At 48.4% G+C, this 20,012-nt stretch overlaps 1 protein-coding gene across 1 annotated transcript; it reads right to left on the bottom strand.

Annotated features, from left to right (window-relative positions):
* Positions 1 to 1,170: 1,170 nt before the first annotated feature.
* Positions 1,171 to 5,104, bottom strand: ELOVL3 (ELOVL fatty acid elongase 3). Its single transcript, XM_049810589.1, has 4 exons — positions 4,911 to 5,104; positions 4,025 to 4,156; positions 2,185 to 2,336; positions 1,171 to 1,592 (listed from the first exon to the last, which is right to left on the bottom strand). The coding sequence occupies exons 1-4, from the start codon at positions 5,102 to 5,104 to the stop codon at positions 1,171 to 1,173; spliced, it is 900 nt and encodes a 299-aa protein (XP_049666546.1).
* Positions 5,105 to 20,012: the final 14,908 nt, after the last annotated feature.

Genomic DNA, 20,012 nt, shown 5'->3' with positions numbered 1-20,012 from the left:
TCCCGACAGGGTTTTGCCTGCTAGCCAACAAGCTTGAGACTCGCATGCTCTGCTTCTCTGTTTGAGGGCACAGGTTGCTTTTGGGGTTGGAAGTTGACACAAGGGGGAAGGTGTCACCCCTCTGGCCTGGGTGGAAAAAGGACATGCAGCCAGCTCAGGCTTTGCCTGAGTGCTAAATGTCTGTGCAGCATGGGGCCACAAAATGCTCTTTAAGCAGCCCCTGTCCCCACAGATTGGTACAAAGCAGTCAGCGCTACTCCAATGTAAGAGGAGAAGCTGAGGCACAGAGATGGAAGGACTTGTGCAAGGCCATGGTACAAATGTGTGACAAGGTTGGTCCCAGGACAGGTGAGTGCCTTGGCCCACATCCTGCCCTCCTAGTACTGGCATACAGAGGCAGAGTGGGATCCTCATCATGGCAGAGGACAGAACAGAGAGGGGAATTGGATGAGGTAGGGAATGGTTCCTCCTCTCCCTGCCTTAGCCATGTGAGCCTAAAACTAGGCAGCATCATATTGGCCAGAAGAAGCTGCCATTTTGATGAGGAAGAGCAGCTCTGAAGGAGCCTTACAAGTTTGGTTCCAGGATGAATAAGACATTGCTGATTCCCCTCCCTACACAACCTTAAAAAAACAGCAGGGATTTTCCAGTTCAGTGCTTTTCCCACCAGCAACCTACTGGGGCTGCCTGGCACACAGAGTAGCAGCAGGTTTGGGCTCTGCTCTCTTGCTCACCTCCGGAATTGGGGACCATGGAGTGGACAGTGCTGTTTTGAGAGGGGTTTCCCTACTTTTTCCCAAGGAGAGACTAGGCGCATGCAGGATCTAAGCAGTCCCTGGGAAGAAGGCGAGGCACAAGGCAAACCTGAGTGATGCAGAGAAGAGGAAAAAGCAGAACCACGGCTCTGAGGCCTCCAGCCCCCAGCCACCTGTCCTGTCCTCCTGCTATCAGCCTGCGACAACCCACACCTCACTCTGGCATGCCACCCACTGCCAGGCAGACACACCAAAGGCCAATGCGCAAGTTAATCTGAAGGCTGTTATCCAGAATGACCTCCACTTAACCCCCATCACACCCACCCCATCAGGCACCTGAGCTCCAGACAAAAGTAAAAAGTTTCCCCTTTCCCCCTCCCCCCCTCCCCCCCTGTCTCCTCTTCCATCCCTGGTTTTATTCCCCCTTTGATTTCGGGGTGTTCCTCAGATAAGTCTTGAAAAAGAAGTTGCAGAACAGAATCAGGAGACTGGTATATATAATGAATGAAAGGAAAAGCATTGTCCAGGTGGTGTGGCAGACCTTATCCTCCTTCCAGTAGAAGATAAAGATGTTAATTACTACATATATCAGCATCTGCAGCATCTGTATAAGGGTGATAGTTATGGCGATGAGGCGGGATAGCTGGAAGCCTGCAGCTCGCACGGCATAGTAGGAGTACATGATAGCATGGACACTGTAGTTCAAGACTCCAAGCCAGCCGCCGCCAGCCACCATATCCTTATAGGCGTACCAGGTGATGATCAGCGCGGTGGTGTGGTGGTACCAGTGGAGGAAGATGAGCTTCTTTTTCCGGAGAACAATGAACACGGTGTCACCTTGTGTTGGGGGAGACATGCATTGTTAGTCAGGTAGAAGCACAGCAGTTGCATAAGTTTTCCCGTGAGGCAGAATGAGCGAGCTGCAGTGCTGAACCCATTATGTGGCTTGATCCCACCAAAACCTAGGTTCCCATTGGAATTGTCTGTATCGATAATGCCCATGTAGGCACTTACCTGCTGGCACATTTGTGGTACAAAAGCTCCTTGCCCCAGGCTTGCTTACCTAGCTCTACCTACACAGCACTTCAGACCAGCTCTTCTGTACTTTTTTGTATGGAAACTGGGTGGAAAGCCCAGCCCTGCCCTGCCTGCCTACTGCTCCCTCACTGCAGTCATCGCAGTGCAGAATTGCCTAGTCCAGGCACTGGCCTGGGGATCAAACCAGAGCAATAATATCAGGCTGCAACCCTGTGGAGAGCGAACATGTCATCTGGGTTGAGCGACAGGGAGCGAGAAAATGAGTGACATGTGCAAGGCTAGACAGCCCTGTTCTCCAAATAACATTTGGACAGAGACCTGTAAAAAAAACCCTGCTTGTAAAAGCAAAAGAGTTATGAAAACATGGGATAAGAAGAAGCTTCAGACTCACCCAGTTCCAGGAGTTTGCTCAGCAAAAATATATAGGCCCAAAGCTTGGAGATGGGGTGGATGTAGAAGGATTGACTACACACTGATTGCTTAAATCCCTTGGTAGAGAGGATGAAGATCATTAGCTTCCAGAACCGACAGGCCCCAGCAGCACTGCAAGAAAAATAGAGGAGAGCTGAACACTGTGCCCAGGGCCCTACCAGAGCCTCTGACAGCACTCGAGAATATTCAGCTAACTCCATCTCGATGCCCAGGACAGTCTCAGGGACATCTAAACAAACTGTCATCTTCTTAGACTTCCAAGCAGGTTTCAGCCCCCCATTTGCTGGGCACAGGCTTGCCCAGGACCTCTTGGCCAGGATTTCAAACACACATATTTCTGCAAGGCAGAGCAGGGAAGGGCTGCTGCTCACACCAGAACAAGAGCAAGGCACAAGGACTAAGTAAGTTGTGAGCCACCAACACAGCCCTTTGGCTTGCCTGGTGCCAATGCAGTAGCTCCTGGAGGATGGCAGCAGCATCCAAGGTCTGAGCAGTGAACAATGCTCCCTCGTTACACCCTCTGCTTCCACTGCTTGAAGAGGCACTCAAGAGTAAGAGCTGCCATGTCTGGTCTGAAAAGGGGGACAGTCGTCCTGGTATCCCATATCCTGACAGGGGCCAACAGTGCATGCCCAGGGAGCATTTACAACCTTCTGTGGCAGGCAGTTCCTACAGCTTTTTTCTTTGTTATCAACCTATACGTTTCATTCATATGAGCTCGTCTCCAAACAGACTGTGAACAGTCATCCCCTGACCCCCCCTCTCCCACAACTTGTAATTTTACAGACCACTGCCATGCCCTACCCTCACAGAGGGCACGCAGCTTCCCTTAGACTTGACCAAAGTCAACTTGTGTGGGTAGGCAGAGACACTCCTCTGGAATTACAGAGGCAGTAGTCTAGTTTTTCTCTCTCCCACCAAACAGACCGAAAAGGTATGGAGATGAATGTTGGAAAAATTACACCTGCTTGTTTAATTACAGAGCATGGTCTGAATCATTCTCACGGTCACAGCAGGAAACCAGTACTATAAGACTGGACAGTTTGAAAACAGATATTTTAGGTTGATCTTCACGTCTTGCATGTCTTGAAGGGGATGGAAATCAGAGCTAGAACTTGGCAGTAGTACCAGGCTGTTCTTAAAAGGTGTCTTTAAAAAATGGGCAGCAAAATAACCCTGTCTTTGTGCCATCATTCTCCTACCATTGCAACTACTCATACTTTTTTCTTTTTTCCCCTGTATCAAAGTATACTGGAAAGACGACCCAAGGACTGGTGATTGTCAGCAACTTTGATACGTTCAGCCAGTTTATGCTACTGACCAGAGAGGACCTTCCAGCTTCTTTAATGCTCTTCTTTAGATTCACAGTAAGAAAGGGGCTTCTGTGAGTGTACCAGAATTTTCCCCACATCCTACACAACAGGATTAGAAAAAGGTGGAGGGAAAAAAAATATCACCTCCATTTTTAAGAGTAATAGACCTCCAATCAAACTTATAATTGTCAGGCACCTTTTGAACGAGGATCTCTGCTCTTGCAGACTTCACATTCAAATCTACCCACTAACGATTTTCAAGCACAATCCCCAGCGGTCCTTCCGCAACACATTTGGCTTGCTGGAGTATTCCTGGTGGAGAACTAATGACCTGTATGAGCAGCTCACTTGCCCTTGTGGGAAAGGGCCTCCAAGGGGAAAAAACCATTTATTTCCCTAATGACATAGTGGATACCCAGAACTTCCCATCAATCCAGTCCTGAGAGAAGGTCTACAGCTGTCTCCATCTTTAGCAAAGGCTCTTACCTGAGCAAGGCCAGACTGAGGGACCACAGGGTCAGTGATGGGCGCAGGCTATAGGCTCCCAATCCTTTCATGAAATGCTGGATTGCAAAGATCAGGATCACATAAGCTGCAGCAAGAAACAGAGACTTGTGCCTGCAAGTATAGGAGAGGCAGCAGTCAGGAAAAGACCCAGACTGACCTATTTCCAACTGGAGTTCTGTAGCCCCAGCAGAGCACTCTCACCAAGAAACAAAAGATCTCCCATTCTTGTGTTAAGGTTGGGCTTGGTCACAAGAAGCCTGCCCTGACAGTGAGCAGAGCTGGTGAGGAAAAACCCTGGGGACTGCAGAAAAGAAAGTGAGCTGTTACATTGTGGAGATTTCCATGGGACATTGATGGGAAGGGGTGGCATCTGATAACCTGTGAGCAGGATCCCAAGCAAACACATGAATGCGTTTTATCCACTTACACATGAGACCCTACAGGCAGAGGATGCTCTTTGCCTAAAGAGGCCAGTTGCACCAGAAAGCTAGAGGCTCAAAGGCCATGTGTCACGCCTCGCTCCTTTCCAAGGCTTTAGGGCAGCACGGCAGGGCTGAGCGCCCTGTTTGCCGGTGCAAAGGCTGCAGTGGCCGTCCGCAGCTGCTCCTTGCCCTCTTGCCACATCACAACCTCCCTACACGCTGCGGCACAACTTCGACCACCGTTTGCTCTGCTCCGTGTGCTGCCGCAGCCCTTCCCCAACAGAGAGCCGCAGGCGTGCAGCCGGCACCTGCACCATCACTGCAACAAAAGCCCCCGAACCTCCTCCTCGGGGCTGAGGACCCCACACCCGTCCCGTTAGAAACAGCAGGACCCAACGGGGCTACCCGGGATGCACCGGAGCCGCAACCTCCTCTCCTCTTACCAGTTCTCCCGCATCCATTCCCTGGCTTCCCGGTCATTGAAGTTCTTCTCGAAGTCATACTCCCCCAACGACTGCAGCTCCGGCGGGTCAACGATCGGTTCCATATCGAGCACCCCTGGGAGCCAGCCGAAACCAACCTTTCTCCCACCCCGCACCGGCGGATACGGTCCCGGGGAAGCGCTGCGCCCCGGCATCACACCCGGGGGGGCGGGACCGGGAACCGCCTCCAGCCGGACGGGGCCACCGGGGACTCTCCCTCCGTGCCCATCCCCCCTCCCCCCGCTCCCCCCCCCTCTCCGTGGGGCGGTGGGCACGGAGGGAGAGTCCCCGGTGGCCCCGTCGGGCTGGGGGCGGTCCTGCTGCCTGCTGGGTACAAGTCCCAACCAGCCCAGCTAGCCCCCCAGTAGATGGGCAGGGTGTTTCCAACACTGTCATCAACAGCAGGCAGAAATACCCTTACCCTGGCTGCAGTTAGCTGTTGCGTCTTCTTCACCGTAGGCCGAAGCATCTGGCTGCTGCTGCTGGAGACTTAGACAGGCTCTGGGTAATTCCCTACTTAAGTTCCTGTAGCTGAAAATGGCTATGGCATAGTTAAAATCTCCCGAACACAGCATAGCATATCTCATTGCACCCTCCGGTCGCCTCACTCAACTTAGTGTTTTGCTCAAGTATCATGTCTTTACATGTGTGCAACAGGAATGTGCTACAAAGCTCACAGACTTGGGGAGGGCTTTGCCTCATGCAGACTTCACTGCACCTGTATACAAGTCACTTGCTTAACTGCTGCCTCTGCAAAGAGGAGGCAAACTTCTGCCTGGATGAGATGTTTGCTCTGTATTTGACAATGCAGCAGTGGGAGATAATTGGGAAAGAGTTTGACATGTGGCAATGAAAATCTCTTGGTGATTTTTGCACTGTCCCTAACTTACACTCCTCCTTCCAGAGCACATCAAGTTTCTCCAGAAAGGCCAGCTTATATGTTTCTTAACAGCAGTGGTTTTGTCATACCCTGCACAGGGACAACACCCTGTACATAGCATAGGCTCCCATTGTGTCTTGCGTGGATCTCACTTAGTGTTCGCAGCTCCCAGGAGGTCCTGCCCTGACTGGAGGACTGCATCTTGAGGACTGCATCTCAAGGACTGTACAGAGTGTCTTTCCCATTGCTCTTTCCTTACCGTCCTGCCTGCATCCTTGGAAGAGCCAAGCTCCAATGCTTTGCGGAGTTTTTCTGCACTCCAATCTTTAGCTGCCCTAGTAAAAAAAAAAATTTAAAAAAAATTGGGAGGGGGTGGTCATGGTTATACTACCATATTCAGTGAAAAAGCCTTTGCTAGTGTGTGATACGCTGTCCATTAATTTGCTGCTCCACAGGGCCTATGCTGGAATCACTGCATCCTTTATGCTCCTCCATTCCACATAGGTCACTCCAAGATCATTTCCCTCTAACTGTAGTGACCTTAATCATCCTTAAAGGAAGTACTGGTGATGAGATTGCAGTCACACATTTCTAAAAGGCTTCTCTTTGACCTGAAAAGGGAATGGTTGCACTAGGACAGGGCCAATGTTACCTTTCAGGTCTGGTGATTTCCAAGTCCGTTTCCTGTAGTTTCTTAAAACTTGAGGGAAAAAGCATAAGGCTTTTTTTTTTTTTTTTTTTTTTTTTTTTCATTTTACCATTCCTGCCATATAACACAAAATGGCAACTTTCTTTAACATATCACCTGAGGAAGAGTATTTCCAAGATTACACCCTCCATCCTTGATAGTACATTTTAAGATAATACCTTTCCTGCTTATCAGCAGACACTTTTCTAATTTATTAATTATGAATGGTTAATACGTTTACTATCTATCTCTGACTATGGTCAGCTACTCTCAAAGGGCAATTCCTGTAGATACAGGGAAGCTTGTTCCCTGGGCTAAGCAAAGGCTTTCTAGAAAGGCTCTGCTGTACATTGCAGCAGTTTCGCAGCCAGAGAGTCTTTGTCATGACCTACAAACAATCAGAGAAAATGCCATATTTGTTTCAGCAACAGACTTTACAGAATGGAATTTATAACAGGGATCAGCCAGCATGTGAAAGATGCACACAAAGACTGCATTAGTAGACACACAAAAAAGAAATTGTAGAGAGTAACAAGTGTTTGAAGATCTCACATTCCCACCTGCACTCCCTGCAGCTCAGCAGCCACCCAGCATAAGTTAGAGAACTTTCTGCAAAAGTTGGGCCACTTGTATTTCATCTTTCATCCCCCACTTTGGGCAGTAGCACCGTCAAGCAGAACACCAACAGCACAGATACATTCTGAAGACAACTTTCATCTGTTGCAAGGGCCTCTACACACTTAAAGGCTAGGTACAGCCACCAATAAAGCCAAGGATAAGGGCAGAACACAGGCAACACAGTAACACAAGCAGGTTATTTTTTGCTCCAGCTTCTAATGCACACGAGTTGACGTTCAGTCTCATTATTCAACAGCAAAGCCATGTTGGACACCTTATAAATTTATCCCTTCCCATACTCTGGACAATGGTTTCACTGTTGCTGACTCCCTTGCCTGCATATTCCCTGTGGATCTGCTGTTCTTAGATGGAGTACACTGGTTAGCTGCTTGATGGACTACAGGTACAAAATATCCGCGTGTCTGACCTACTCTTTAGCAATTGTTAAACAAAACCTCCTTTATGTAAGACACCATATAGCAAGAGGAAAAGTCTCTAAATTCCCCTTGGGAGATGGAAGAGTGAGTTGGATTAGTTAGGTAGAAAAGGTGCTGATGTTGACATAATTTCTTATTCTTAACCTAGTCCTGGGATCAGTAGTGAAATTTTTCATTTTGAATTTGCTTCATGCCACATGAACAAGAACCAGGCCTCTCCTAGAGCAGGCCTGTCTGTCCACCTCTTAGGTGGTGTGGCATGTTCTAAGATGCAGGAGGAGCTTGTGACTGGAGCTGTTTGGTACCACCTGAGCAGGCAGCTGGCAGCCCTCCCCAGGTGCCTCCTTGGCAGATGGGAACAAGAGCAACACATGCAAAGAACAGAAGCAGACAGCAGGGATGAGGCCCTCAGCATCCTCTGAGACACCTGTCTTGACTAGTAAGACAGGACTTTCTCTTTGACAGGCTGAAAGCTCATCTGAGCAATCCAGATATAGCTGTGACATTGCCATTATCCCCTTTCCTCCCCGGTACAAAATACACCTGTCTGCACTCCCAACTCTGGGTGGGCTAGCATGCGGACAGCTGCCAAGGCCAGTGCCTGGTCATGGCACCGTGCTTAGAACCACTGTTGGACTCAGGATGGTTTAGAAGCTGATGTGCAATGTAGACATCTGAGTGATTTGTAAATAAACAGTGGAACTTATTTCCACACATCACAGTGAGTTGCACAGAGCTCAGCTGCTGCAGGTGAGGAAGCAGACCCCCAGCAACACTTCACACACAACTGTTCTCATTCAGGAACATCAGGGCTGCATTCCTGAATCAGTGGGAGAGGACTTTATCCTTCTGTCCTCCAGATGGGTGGGGAGGAGACAGGGACCCTATGGAGCAGAAAGCTCCATGCCTTTAATCTGAGCCCATGATGGCTAGGTAGGACCTGAAAGAGAAAGGACAATTTCCTGAGGACCATGAAATAAGGCTGTGGATCCTGCTGGAGAGGGGGTTTCCCATTAGATTGCTTCTACAGTGTTCCAGAAAGAAATCTTATTTGAGGTAGCCCTAAATACATTAAATGCTCATTTAAAGCTCAAATTGCTATTTGCAACAAGACTTTCAGTTTTCTGGTAAAGATTCACTTTTTCACACGTATGTGTGGAGGGAGGACTAGTTTCTGATACGATGACTGAGCATCACCTATAGTCTCATTTGCCCTGTGGACAAAGTTACAGGAAAATTGACTTTTGCCCAAATATCACATTTTATACCCCAAGTCTTAAACAATTCCCTATATCAGGAGAGTAAGCAACAGATGGACTACTTTGCTGGTAGATAGCATGTTTGACTTCCACCAAGTCTGAAGAGCACATGAAAAAACTGTGAAAGACTTCAGGTACCAGCACTCGTACTTGGACAAGTACCAGCATGCCAAATCCTGGTGGATCCAAAGTACAGGAGATGGTTTCTAGGAAGATAGAGTAGGTAATCTATTTCCTAAGAATCTTACAGATGAATTAACAAAAAGTAGACTTTGGGAAAGGTAAAGAACAACAAACATCTATGGTTCCCTGGCCTTACAGATCACTCACTTCCATAGCAAGTGGCACAAAAGAAGCTGTACAGAGCAGTCTGTAGAAGGACTTAACCACACTGGATGCGTAGTGGAAGCCGAGAAAGCAGCTAAACCAACTAGGGCAGTGGCAAAACATTATCAATGTGGGGGACAGGGGCAGTGTGGCCACCAAGGTCTTCACTTGCTCGTTGGCTAGCTGACTCTGTAGCTGTACTGTCACCAATTACCTACCTGCTCCACACAGGTGGTGACATGGAAAGAAGGAGGCAGAGATTTTTAAAAATTATTTTATTCATTTATTTTAATTCCAGGTAGGATATGCTGGTTCAGGCTGGCCTTAAATAAGAGAGCCCTGACAGTCTCTGCAGGACAAGAGAGAGCACGCACAGAGCCAGCCTCGCTCGGACAGACCCATGCTGGTCTGAGCTACGCTGCCAGCCCCACCAGCACAGAGAACAGCCAGTTTTTTGCACAGGAGGCCAGGATGGCACAGAACCACCTCCAAATCAGCTTGTTGTACTGCCTGTGATTGTTACTTGTGGTTTACACATCAGAGCACAGTGGAAGCCTTTGAGGGATTTCCTTGCACAAGCAGTGCAAGCTTTCATTAAAGCTTAGAATAATGCCTGGATTCCATATGTCCCTCTTGACTGCAGAGAATATGACTTCATATATGGGCCCTCCCAGGGGCAGCTTCTCCACCACACTGACCACACTACAAAAACAAAGAACAATCTTTGTGTTCCTGATCAAAATATCTTTTAACCATTTTGACACCAACAGAAGTAGCATGGCAGGTAAGCCATGATTTTGTTACACATACTGCAGTTTGGTTTAAGTAGGATTAAGAGGTGAGAAGAAATGGTAAGGATAAGAAAACAAACTTTCTCTCTGATTGACTCCCTAACTTTGGAAAGCAACCTAGGTTTAACACATTGCAGCAAAGAGCTTGACAGAAGATGCTGGAGGAATTACCCTGGGCTGTTAGGCTTACATTCAGCTAATGCAAAGCTTATGGCCACATAAGTGGTGAAGCACTGGAACAGTTTGCCCAGAGAGCTGGTAGATGGCCCATCCCTGGAAACTTTCAAGGTCAGGTTGGACTGGGCTCTGAGCAGCCTGATCTGGTTGAGGATGTCCCTGCTCATTGCAGGGGGGTTGAAACCTTTAAAGGTTCCTTCCAACCTAAACTATTTTATGATTCTATGACAATCCCTAGATGCAAAAGCCGACACGAAACAAGGTATTATTTACGTTTTCTGGCACTTCAAATGTGGGCAGCTCCAAAGAGCTTTTTTCAAAAAGAGCAACAGCAGGTAATGCAACAAAATCAATAGCAGCTGTTTGAAAGGCAAAGCTTCGAGCACATGAACACACGCATTTTTGTATAGATTGAGGCCTCATGAGCACCAGTCTGCAAAAGACTGTTTATAGCTGGTTTGTGTAAAACCCAGGCAGTGGGCATAACTTGTTCCAACAAGAGGGAAAAGCTGCAGTGCAACTGTCAAAGGCAGAGAGCTTCAGTTAGTGGTGTAGGCAGGAGGAGGCACTGACTCAGGGAAGGTTCTGACCTGTGCAGATTTACCCATTTGCCTGCATTGCCTCTCTTTCCCAAGTTTAGCTGTAACCCTTCCTCCCAGCCACCACGACACAGGTGCCTTTCTTGGGAGGTGGAGCAGAAAACAAGGAAGGTAAAATCCAGCTATCAGAGCTGCAGGAAGATCTGGGGGAGACCCTGGCCCCATCCCCAGTGCAGTGCTGGATAACCATGAGTCTGCCTGGAGCTGAAGTCAGCTCGGTGCCTCACAGGTCTGCTAGCACAGGGGCAGCCTCTGGCACCAGTCACCAGAGCCTGTGACACCATCCCAGCAAAGGGGATCTCAGCTCTTTGGCCATTAGAGGGGAGCAAAAGCCCGCAAAAGCACAGAGAGGCATCACCCTCTGAGCAGACCCTTTTACTCCCTAAAAGCAAGAGCAGGCAGGAGGCTGGCTGTGCTCCTTCCTGAGACTCCTGAGCTCTTAGCTGTCCTCTCCTGGGGAAGCAGGGCCCTCAGGCCCAGGGAGAAGAGAGGATCCCCTGCTCCTTCCAAGCAGTCTATCTGTCGTCCTTCTGCTTCCCCAGTCTCAGGTCAGCTGCATTGCCTTGCAAGAGTCACCCAAATAGGCTGATACAAACAGTTTAGGGTTTAACATCTGCACAGTACCAGAGGAAATAGTCCTTCCTTGCAGCTCCCTGAATGGTGTTCAACTGGCAGTCATTAAGAGAAACAGGTCAGCAATAATGTCTCTTCTTCACCCTGGCAAGATACAGCCATAAGCAGCAGCCCTCATGTCTGTATCAAACCCTCACTGTATGGCATTTGGGCATGGTCATTCTTAGCGATCTGCGTGATGATGGAGAAAGTTGGGCATTTGAGAAATTTTGCATACAGCTAGCCAAAGTATTGTCCCTTGATGCATACATACTCTGAAAGAGCTTCTGGGGAACACACTGGATGGGACTGCCTTCCCTCTGCCAGGCAAGACAGCATTTCCCAAACAGGACAAAACCAAAGCAGACCCACTGAATGGGAAGATGAGACCTCTCAGAAGGGACTACTTGGAGTCTACTAGTGCTCCAAGTTATTTCTTGCTCTCTGACCTAGTTGCTCTTACCACTGTGAAACATCTCCAAAGAGAAAAATAACATAAGAGATAGCTAATGTCCTAAGGGTTAAACAAAATGATGGTGACATCAACAGTTATTAACCCAAAGATGTCATAATCTGCAATCACCCTTTGGATGAATGCTATCATGGTTCTAAGCTAAGGTTTACAAATCCCATATGAAACATCAGTGATGAAAATCACCTCTAAGGAGCTTTCTTGTTGGTTTTGTGGTAGCATGTACCATTTACAAAGCCTTTTGTTCTTTAAAGCCTCTAAGTAGACCTACTGGTGTTTGGAAACAGTGATTATGACAAGTGCATTAAGTGGGCAGCTGGGCTTTTGCCTAGAGTTTTCAAACTTTGTTCTGAAAACAACAGTTGAATACACATGCAGGATCTGGAGAACCTGAGATTAGCAGAGAATTTGTCAATTTAACTCATCAGTGTCTGTTTTCACAGTTGGAAATTTAGAGGCTAAAGGAGACCAGTCTCACTACCTAACAAGTTTTTGAACAAATGCATGTACAAAAATCCTGCTGAAGGACTTCTTAAGATCAAAGGTGTCCTTTAAACAACCTGATCAGCTACATCATTATCACAGAAGTCTCAAAGCTCAGGCTGACTTTAAGAACATCTACAAGCATTCATGTACGTACCTACCTGTGTTTTCTGAACTGTTCATTAAAGAGAGACTTTGTACAAAACAGCACTCAGAATTTCTCAGCCAGAACAGATCTGGTGCTTTGAACAAGAGTAAAATAAACCACAGCACAGTAACAACATTATTGTGTTAACCAAATTGCCATTGTAAGCTGTTGCCTACGTTGGTTATGGTGTGTAAGAGCTCTCCACCCTGCATTCTCAAACATACAAAGCACCTTCTCCTTTGCTAAGCCAAACAGAATAGCCCCAAGGTCATTCGTGCAGCCAGACCTTGCCAATGGCTCTATGTTGGCCCCTCTCCTTCATCATTCTCCTGCTCCAAAGCCCAATTAAGTCATCTGCGCTTATAGTTAGCAGAAGTTACACCAGCACCAGACACATACAAAACATCACCTCTTTCCTCCAGCTGAAGTCTATCAAGGCTGCAGAGTCTTGGTCTATTTGCTAATCCCAGGCAAAGTTGAGAGAGCAAAATGAAAGTTCAGCACTTTGCTTTGTAAAACCCACTGGATGCAGAAGTGGGACTAAAATGCTTTTCCTGTAACCAGAGGAGAAAGTGCTCATTTCTGCCTTTTCACAAAAGAAAGGAAAAAAAAAAATAATCATTCATCCTCCTTGTTTCTGTCTCGAGACTATTTTGATCCCTGGTAAAGCTTTGCTCACCACCACCAGCTACTTGCCTTCTTTTTTGCAACTTTTTGGAAAACACCTCATGAAACATCTTTGGAAAGCGCTGGTAACAAGACCCCACACTTCTTTATCCAGCACTGAACTGATAGAGCCAGAGGATTCCTTGGCTGGCAAGGTATGACCTGCAGAGGAGGACAGTCTTCAAGCCTTGGTTCAACATTTGGGGTTTTTTTCAGCCCATTCAGTGCAAGATTTACGGTAATACAACTTCCCTGCTCAGACTCAACCTCTTCTTACAATATAGGTGCTCCATTTGCTGCTGGGCAGCCCTGACAAACTATGGATAGGTTGTAATCCAAACACTGAACTGTGAAAGGTGTCTGTGTGCTGCCCAAAATGTCTGCAATTGTTTCTTCACCTCCTCCCTGCTTCCTAACCCAAACTACAGGCAGGGAAAGGATGGACCATTGGACTCAGAGGAGCTAAGGCTGAATGAGAAAGCAGCTTTGCATCCAGAGCCAAGGCCTGAGGGAATGCACACAGGTCTGGCGGTAGGGGTATTATAAAAACAAGTTTCTTCTGAAACAAGAACATGGCCCTGAAGGCCACCTCAGCCAGACTTGGGAGAAGAAGGGGGATTTTTTTTATGGGTAGGCAGCTGCGAGCAGGGGAGGGCAGCGACAGCAGCACAGCACACAGGCTCATGCACAGCTTGAAGGGCTCTCCTCCCCGCTGGCTCCAGCCCTGTGCTACTTGTAACTTCCCACCCCAGCCTCACTGCTTACAATTAATTATTTCAGACTTCCTCTGAGATGCCTCCAGGCCTGATCCTAATTCAGCCAATTTTTTACTATCTGTAGTTACGCTCAGCTTTGTTAATTCATCTCCTGCCAAAATATGTGTTTAGCACCATCCCTCACTCTGCTGATTCAGGGGGCAAGTGCAAGAGAGAAGAGAGCAAAGCAATACATTTTTAAGATCACCTTTTACCAATCTCTGTCTTTTGTTCTTGCTGAGGCTCTCAGCTTCTTGCCAGTTTAGTTTTAATGAAAATTAACCATTCAACCCTTCTTCCCAGTTAGTTTAGATTTTAATAAGACTGGCCTTAATAGCAGTCCATGTATGTCATTAGCGGGTTCAGGTCACAGCCATTAATATTTCCCTGCCTAGAGTCCAAAATCCAGCATTACCACTGCTTGAACTGATAGATCGCCTCACATGAAGCTTTACACGAAAGGCACTGAAGTTCACCTCCAGCCAAAGCCTCTGTTGAACTCATATCATTGGGATTATAACACTGTTTACCACTTGCAGAGCATGTAATGTTGTTTCTATTTTTTTTTTTACTCTTTTTTTGGCAAGATGCACACATTAATCTGTGTTGCTTTCAAGAATGGTTTAGCTGTGATTGTTCTATTACTTGACATACTTTTCTAAGAGCAAACGTTAGATATATGGGGCTGCCCTTACCCTTGTGAACACTACCATTCTGTTTTCAGTAACTCCTCCAACCTTCCTTGTTCTCTTGGATTTCATAAAAACAAAAAGTCATTTTGTTTCCTTTGAACAAATGCTAAATGGTTCTACATATCACTTTGAGCACACTCACCTCTTCACAATCAAGCAGGATCACTCTAGTTTTCCAGAATTACCAATAACAGAAGAAAACTCAACTCTGCAAAGCTCTTTACTGAGATTGCTGAGTTTTACTTCAGCATGTAGTGTGATCTCAGAAGAGCTTCCCTTACAGGAACACATATAACTGAATTCAAAGGAGGCAGGGTTAGGTTAGTCAACAGCATCACTACCATAGCACTTGTACAAATTTATTATTAAATAATAATTCAAAGATTTTTCCTTAAGAAGGTTGCTAGACAGCCATTGCTGCTACAGACACCACTGAGGGTAGCTATAAGAAGCTGAGAAGAAACTAGCCCCAGCTGCACCTGATCTAGAGTACCAGCAGGTAGAGTGGCCTTGGTGGAGGTAAACAGGCTCTGCTGGAGGGTGAGAAGCATCTTACTCAGCAGCAGTCCCTGAGCAAGAGGGAAGAGGCTGAGAGGGGAAGGAAGAGCTTCCTGAACCCCAATAGACCCATCAACTATTTGGAGCAATTGGCTGCCTTCAGCTGTCCTGAAAGGCACGGTGCCCAGCTCTCAGCCAGCTGGGAGGTGCAGGAGCATCTATGGCATGTTACACATCCCTGGTGTTTGCAAGCCTTTGGGGAGCCCTTCCAAAGCACAGCTTGGGAGCAACCATGGGTCTTTCTGTTGTTTGAGATCATGCCTTGCCTGAGTGTCCAGGAGAAGAGCTGTTTTCTACTGCACTGCCTTTGGGACTCACTTTGCTCTCCAGGCAAGCAGGGGCTGCTGTGAGTGTCAGGACCCCGCAGAAGCTCCCCCCATCACGCAGTTTGGCTGGCCCTGGCAAGGAGGTGCTGCCCTGCCAACCTTGTCATCACACTGGACTTCCTGAGCCTTGCAGAGCAGCTGGTCCTTCCTGCGCCCAAACAAGTAGTAGCCCAAGTAGTGAACACACACACACCCTGCCCCCCTAGGATGATGCACATTGTGACCTGTAATTTATGCTACAATCCTCCTCTCTGAAAGGCATCAAATCTGATTTACAAACTCTAAAGTGTCAGTGCATCCAATAAAGCCTGCCAAAAAATTCATCACCTCACTGGCCAAAAGTTTTGCCCTATTTGCAGCTGAAATTTCTCTCACTTCCAGCACCAGGAGAGGGCACAGACCACCCAAGGAGCTGCTGCAGCAGGGTACCCACAGAGTGTGACCAAGCAGGCTTTTGCTGTAAGCTAACCACAGAGGATGCCCCCCCCACCCCCTCCACCTATGCCACCATTCCTGCTGCTGCTCTGCAGCTAACCTCCATCTCCCATCCCTGCCTGACACCACTGCCGAGGTGGGACAGTGGGAGTACTCCTGTTGGGTACCACTGGTGGCTTGTGTTACACTGTCCCTTACGCACCTTGCTGGGAGCTTGTGCCAAGCTTAGCAGCTGGCTTTTCTCTGCTAGGAATGAGGAATAGCCATCTGCGTACCGGTGCTGGGGACAGTGGCGCTTTATTTTGGAATAACCCTTCCTGCATGTTGCCCCTTGGGCTGACACCACAGCGACAAATAGCTACTGCCTGGAGATGACTTGTAACTCCAGCAGCCTGAAAGACTCTGGCCCCTGCAACACAGCTGGTGAGCCGGGTAATCCCCACCACTGAAATACAGCTTGTCTCTCCAAGAAAACCTCCCTCCCCAAATAAATCAGGGTTGGGACCTTTGCACCAATCTGATAATTCCCGGCTCCCAGAAACAGGAGTGGTTATAGGTATCAGGAGCACGCCCTGCTGCACAGCTCCACCTGCCGTGACAGCCCCAGGCAGGTCCCTGCTGGGAGAGGGGACTTGCCCACTCCAACAGTGGTCTCAGTGGCAAATGGCCTCTTCTGGGGACTGGACACCCACAGAGCTTGGGCTCATTCCCTTCCTCTGTGGGAAGTATTTGCCATGCGGAAGCATCAGAGGAAGGCATTGCCTATGATCTCAAGAGCATCAGGGATGCATAGAGACCGTGAGAGAGAGGTCCGTGGCCTGCCTGTCAGGGGTGAGCGGCTGGGCTGAGCCATGCACAGGTCCCTGCATCAGCCAAAGAGAAGAGTCTCCTGGCACAGAGGTGCTCTTTGCTCCTTGTAATTTAATGGTGGGGTGTGTCAAAATGGACACCTTCGAGGGGCCCGTCCTCCTTGAGGCTTTCCTGTCACAGCCGGAGCGATTTCACACTCACCTGCAGAGGGAGCCAGCTCCTCTTTATTAGCCAAATTTTGTTGACAAGAGTTTGGTGCCGCTACCTCACCCGGCTGGAAAAACCAGCCGCGGAACTGACGTGACCGTGCTGCAGCCCACGAACCGGCTCTCCGGTGGGGATGCTGCCAAGGGGACGTGTGAGGACCCTCCCACATACAGAAGTGCTGGCGATGAAACAGCAGTAGCTTATTAGCTGTTTACAAAGTCCTGCAGGAGAGCAGCGTTTGTGGCAGCACCAGGCCCTGCTGCGTGTTCCAGCAGTGGTACGGCCACTGATGCTGGGCTAAGAGAAGGGTTTTAACAGGAGCGGAGCGAGCATGTGGCTTCACCCCTTCCCGTCACCAGCAAGCAGCTGCCCCCAGCCCAGGGTTTGGGCAGAGCTGCACAGACATCACCTGGAAAATGTGCTCATTTGCAAACCCAGGGTGTCTCAAATGCTGGGATGGCTCCTGCTCACAGGGCTGCCATGCCTCATGTGTAGAGCAGGTTTGCGAGGAGGTGCTGGGGCTGGGCAAACCTGAAAAGCTGGCTCATGGGTGCCCCAAATGCCTCCCGGCCTGCAGAGCCACTCGGGGCCCTTGCGGGGAGTTTTGCACGCAGTGACGAGACTGCTGGGGTTTTGCATCCTGCTCAGGCTCCCCCATGCCTTACCAATAGCAAGACGGAGGAGCAGAAGGCAGCTTTACACTGCGCAGGGCTCAGCTGGGGTTGCAGCTCCTGGGTGAGGCTTCTTCAGCCCTCCAAAAAGTATTGACTCATGTCCTACTTTTCCTTGAGGCGGGGGGAAAGCTTGTTCCCTGCTTGCTGCCTCATAAACCACAGTTTTCTTTTCCTAAGTTACACCACAGCCCTACCTGCCCAGCTCCGTGCCTGTGACAGGGGAGTGCCCACGGTAGCTGAGAGGCACCTTGCCCAGAGATCGGGTACCAAACTGAAGGCAGAGCTGTCTGAAGGATAAAGCTCACCTACATCCCTTCCCCCACCAAGGCTTTTAATGTGTGACAGGCTACTCATTATTCATAATTGAACTTAATAACTAGCTTAAGGCTTTGTTATACTTTCCTTCTGTATTCTATACTGAAAGAATAACAAGGAAAAAAGTAAAGAGAGAAAGCTATGCATTTAATAGGAAAAGAAAAGATTTACAGAAAACAGGTATAAAGCTGGAAAAGCTAGAGGAGCCCTCACCTTTAATGAGCATATCCAAATACTTCCAGAAAACTACCCCATAACTCAAAGAATGGCTCCTGACAGTTTCTAAGCCCATACACAGCTTTTCCTGGGGAAGACTCGTTTCACTTCAGTGGTGTTTTTTGAATGTCCGCTTCTTACTCACAGGATCCTTGGGCAGGTTTGTGCTTTACTCCATTAGAAGTAGTTCTTACCAAATTGTTGAATCACTTTTTAATACACTATATATATTTTGACTCCGTGGATAGATATGCCTCCTAACTCTGCTATACATTTAGAAATGAAAGTAGTCATGAAAAGCTCAAGGAGTTAAGGACTTATCTAATAGGAGATAACATGCTAATGCTGCATGTGGTGCTGGCTTCAACTGCTTTCTGAAATTGTGAACAGCAAGAAGGTAGTGTCCTCAGAAAGCTGGAAAACAGACTCACATTTTTGTAAGCCCACGCAGGCTCCTTGGGTCTCAAACATTTCTTTCCACTCTTTCACTTGCAAGCAAAACAATGGGCAGGTCCCTGGCCCCATCAGGCCATGGAGCCCCCGTTTCCTCTGTGATGCCAGCACTGGTGATCTGCATCTGTCCTGGAGGATTTTGCTGGGCAAGGTTGATGCTGGTAACCTCTCCTGCAGCTCCTCCGAGGCCACAGGTGACTGCTGCGGGGCACAGCCAAACTGAAGCAGCTCTTTACCTCCACTGTGTTTTGCCACACAGCTGGGCTGTGGGGGATGGAGACAAGTCACTCCATTGGAGCATCAGTTTGCAAACATGGTGCATTTGTCATCTTGCTCTTTTTTCTTCTGTTTAAGGTCAAAGCAACCCAATGCTGTCACCAAGCCACAAGCTTCCCAACTCACTTACTATATTCAGCTTAATCTAAATAGCGAAGCTCTCACGTAGGTAGCAGTAACGATCTCCCTTTTCCACCCCAGAGATAACAAAGAACTGGGCAAAATGCCCCACGTCCACCCCCTCATCCACACTCATCTGCTAGGATATGCCAACAACGCCACCATACTGCAACTGGCAGGCATGCTGCAAAACTTGCTGCAATATCTTTTTTCCCCCCCAAACCCCATCAACCTTTAAATTTCAACTCACAGGCAGAGAGGTGCCAGGTAGCCAGTGTTTCTACCACTTAACTACAATCCCTGTTTTTCCCCTACTATCTGTTAGCAGCTCACCTTGCTCTGATCTCTCCCCAACGCCCATTGGGAACTCCACATCCTCAGCTCAGGGGGCATGAAGCCACATAGGGCTGCTACAGACAGGACCAGTGGGTTGCCATGCCCACCACTGACCATGGTCAGGCTTGGGCATCCCAGAAGGCAGCAGGAAACTCCAGGAAGAGCAGCTTCTGCCATGGGATAGTTACAGGTCCCAGCTTAGGTCTATGGGCTCTTCTCATCTGTCCTTGATGGCAAATGAGATTCTCATCCAAAGCCTTCTTCACCACAGCCCCTCTGCAAGCTGAGGGTTGGGGAGGGAAGGCAGCAGTGCCTGGCCTCAGAGGAGCCCAGCTAAACTGCTGTTTGCTAGATTGTACATGGCAACACACCTTTCATCTGGAAAAAGAAACACATGCAATAGCAAGCAAGAGCAGAGCCTGGAAACACCAGTGAGGGCAGCACTGGCAATAAGGTTACTCTTCAGCTTGTGCCAGTGCTGCAATGGCCCCAGCTGAGAGCATGGAGCACAGCCCTTGACCCTCAGCATGGGGCAATGCCAGTTTGACCATCAGCCAAAGCTGTAGGTGGGCTGTGCAATTGTACCGAAGTGTGGGTTTGCCTTAGAACCCAGGGTGAGTAGAGACACATACGTATTGCTCCATACCATGTCCCCAAGTGGGGCAACAGTATGCCTGTTCACATTGAAATGAGCAGGCAATTCTGTTTTCTTCAGGAAGAGCAGAGCTTGTTG

Source organism: Accipiter gentilis, chromosome 9 (assembly GCF_929443795.1).
Source record: "Accipiter gentilis chromosome 9, bAccGen1.1, whole genome shotgun sequence".
Taxonomy (NCBI): Eukaryota; Metazoa; Chordata; class Aves; order Accipitriformes; family Accipitridae; genus Astur; species Astur gentilis.
The sequence above is the reverse complement of the archived record's forward strand: the minus strand, read 5'-3'. Positions and strand labels throughout refer to the sequence as shown.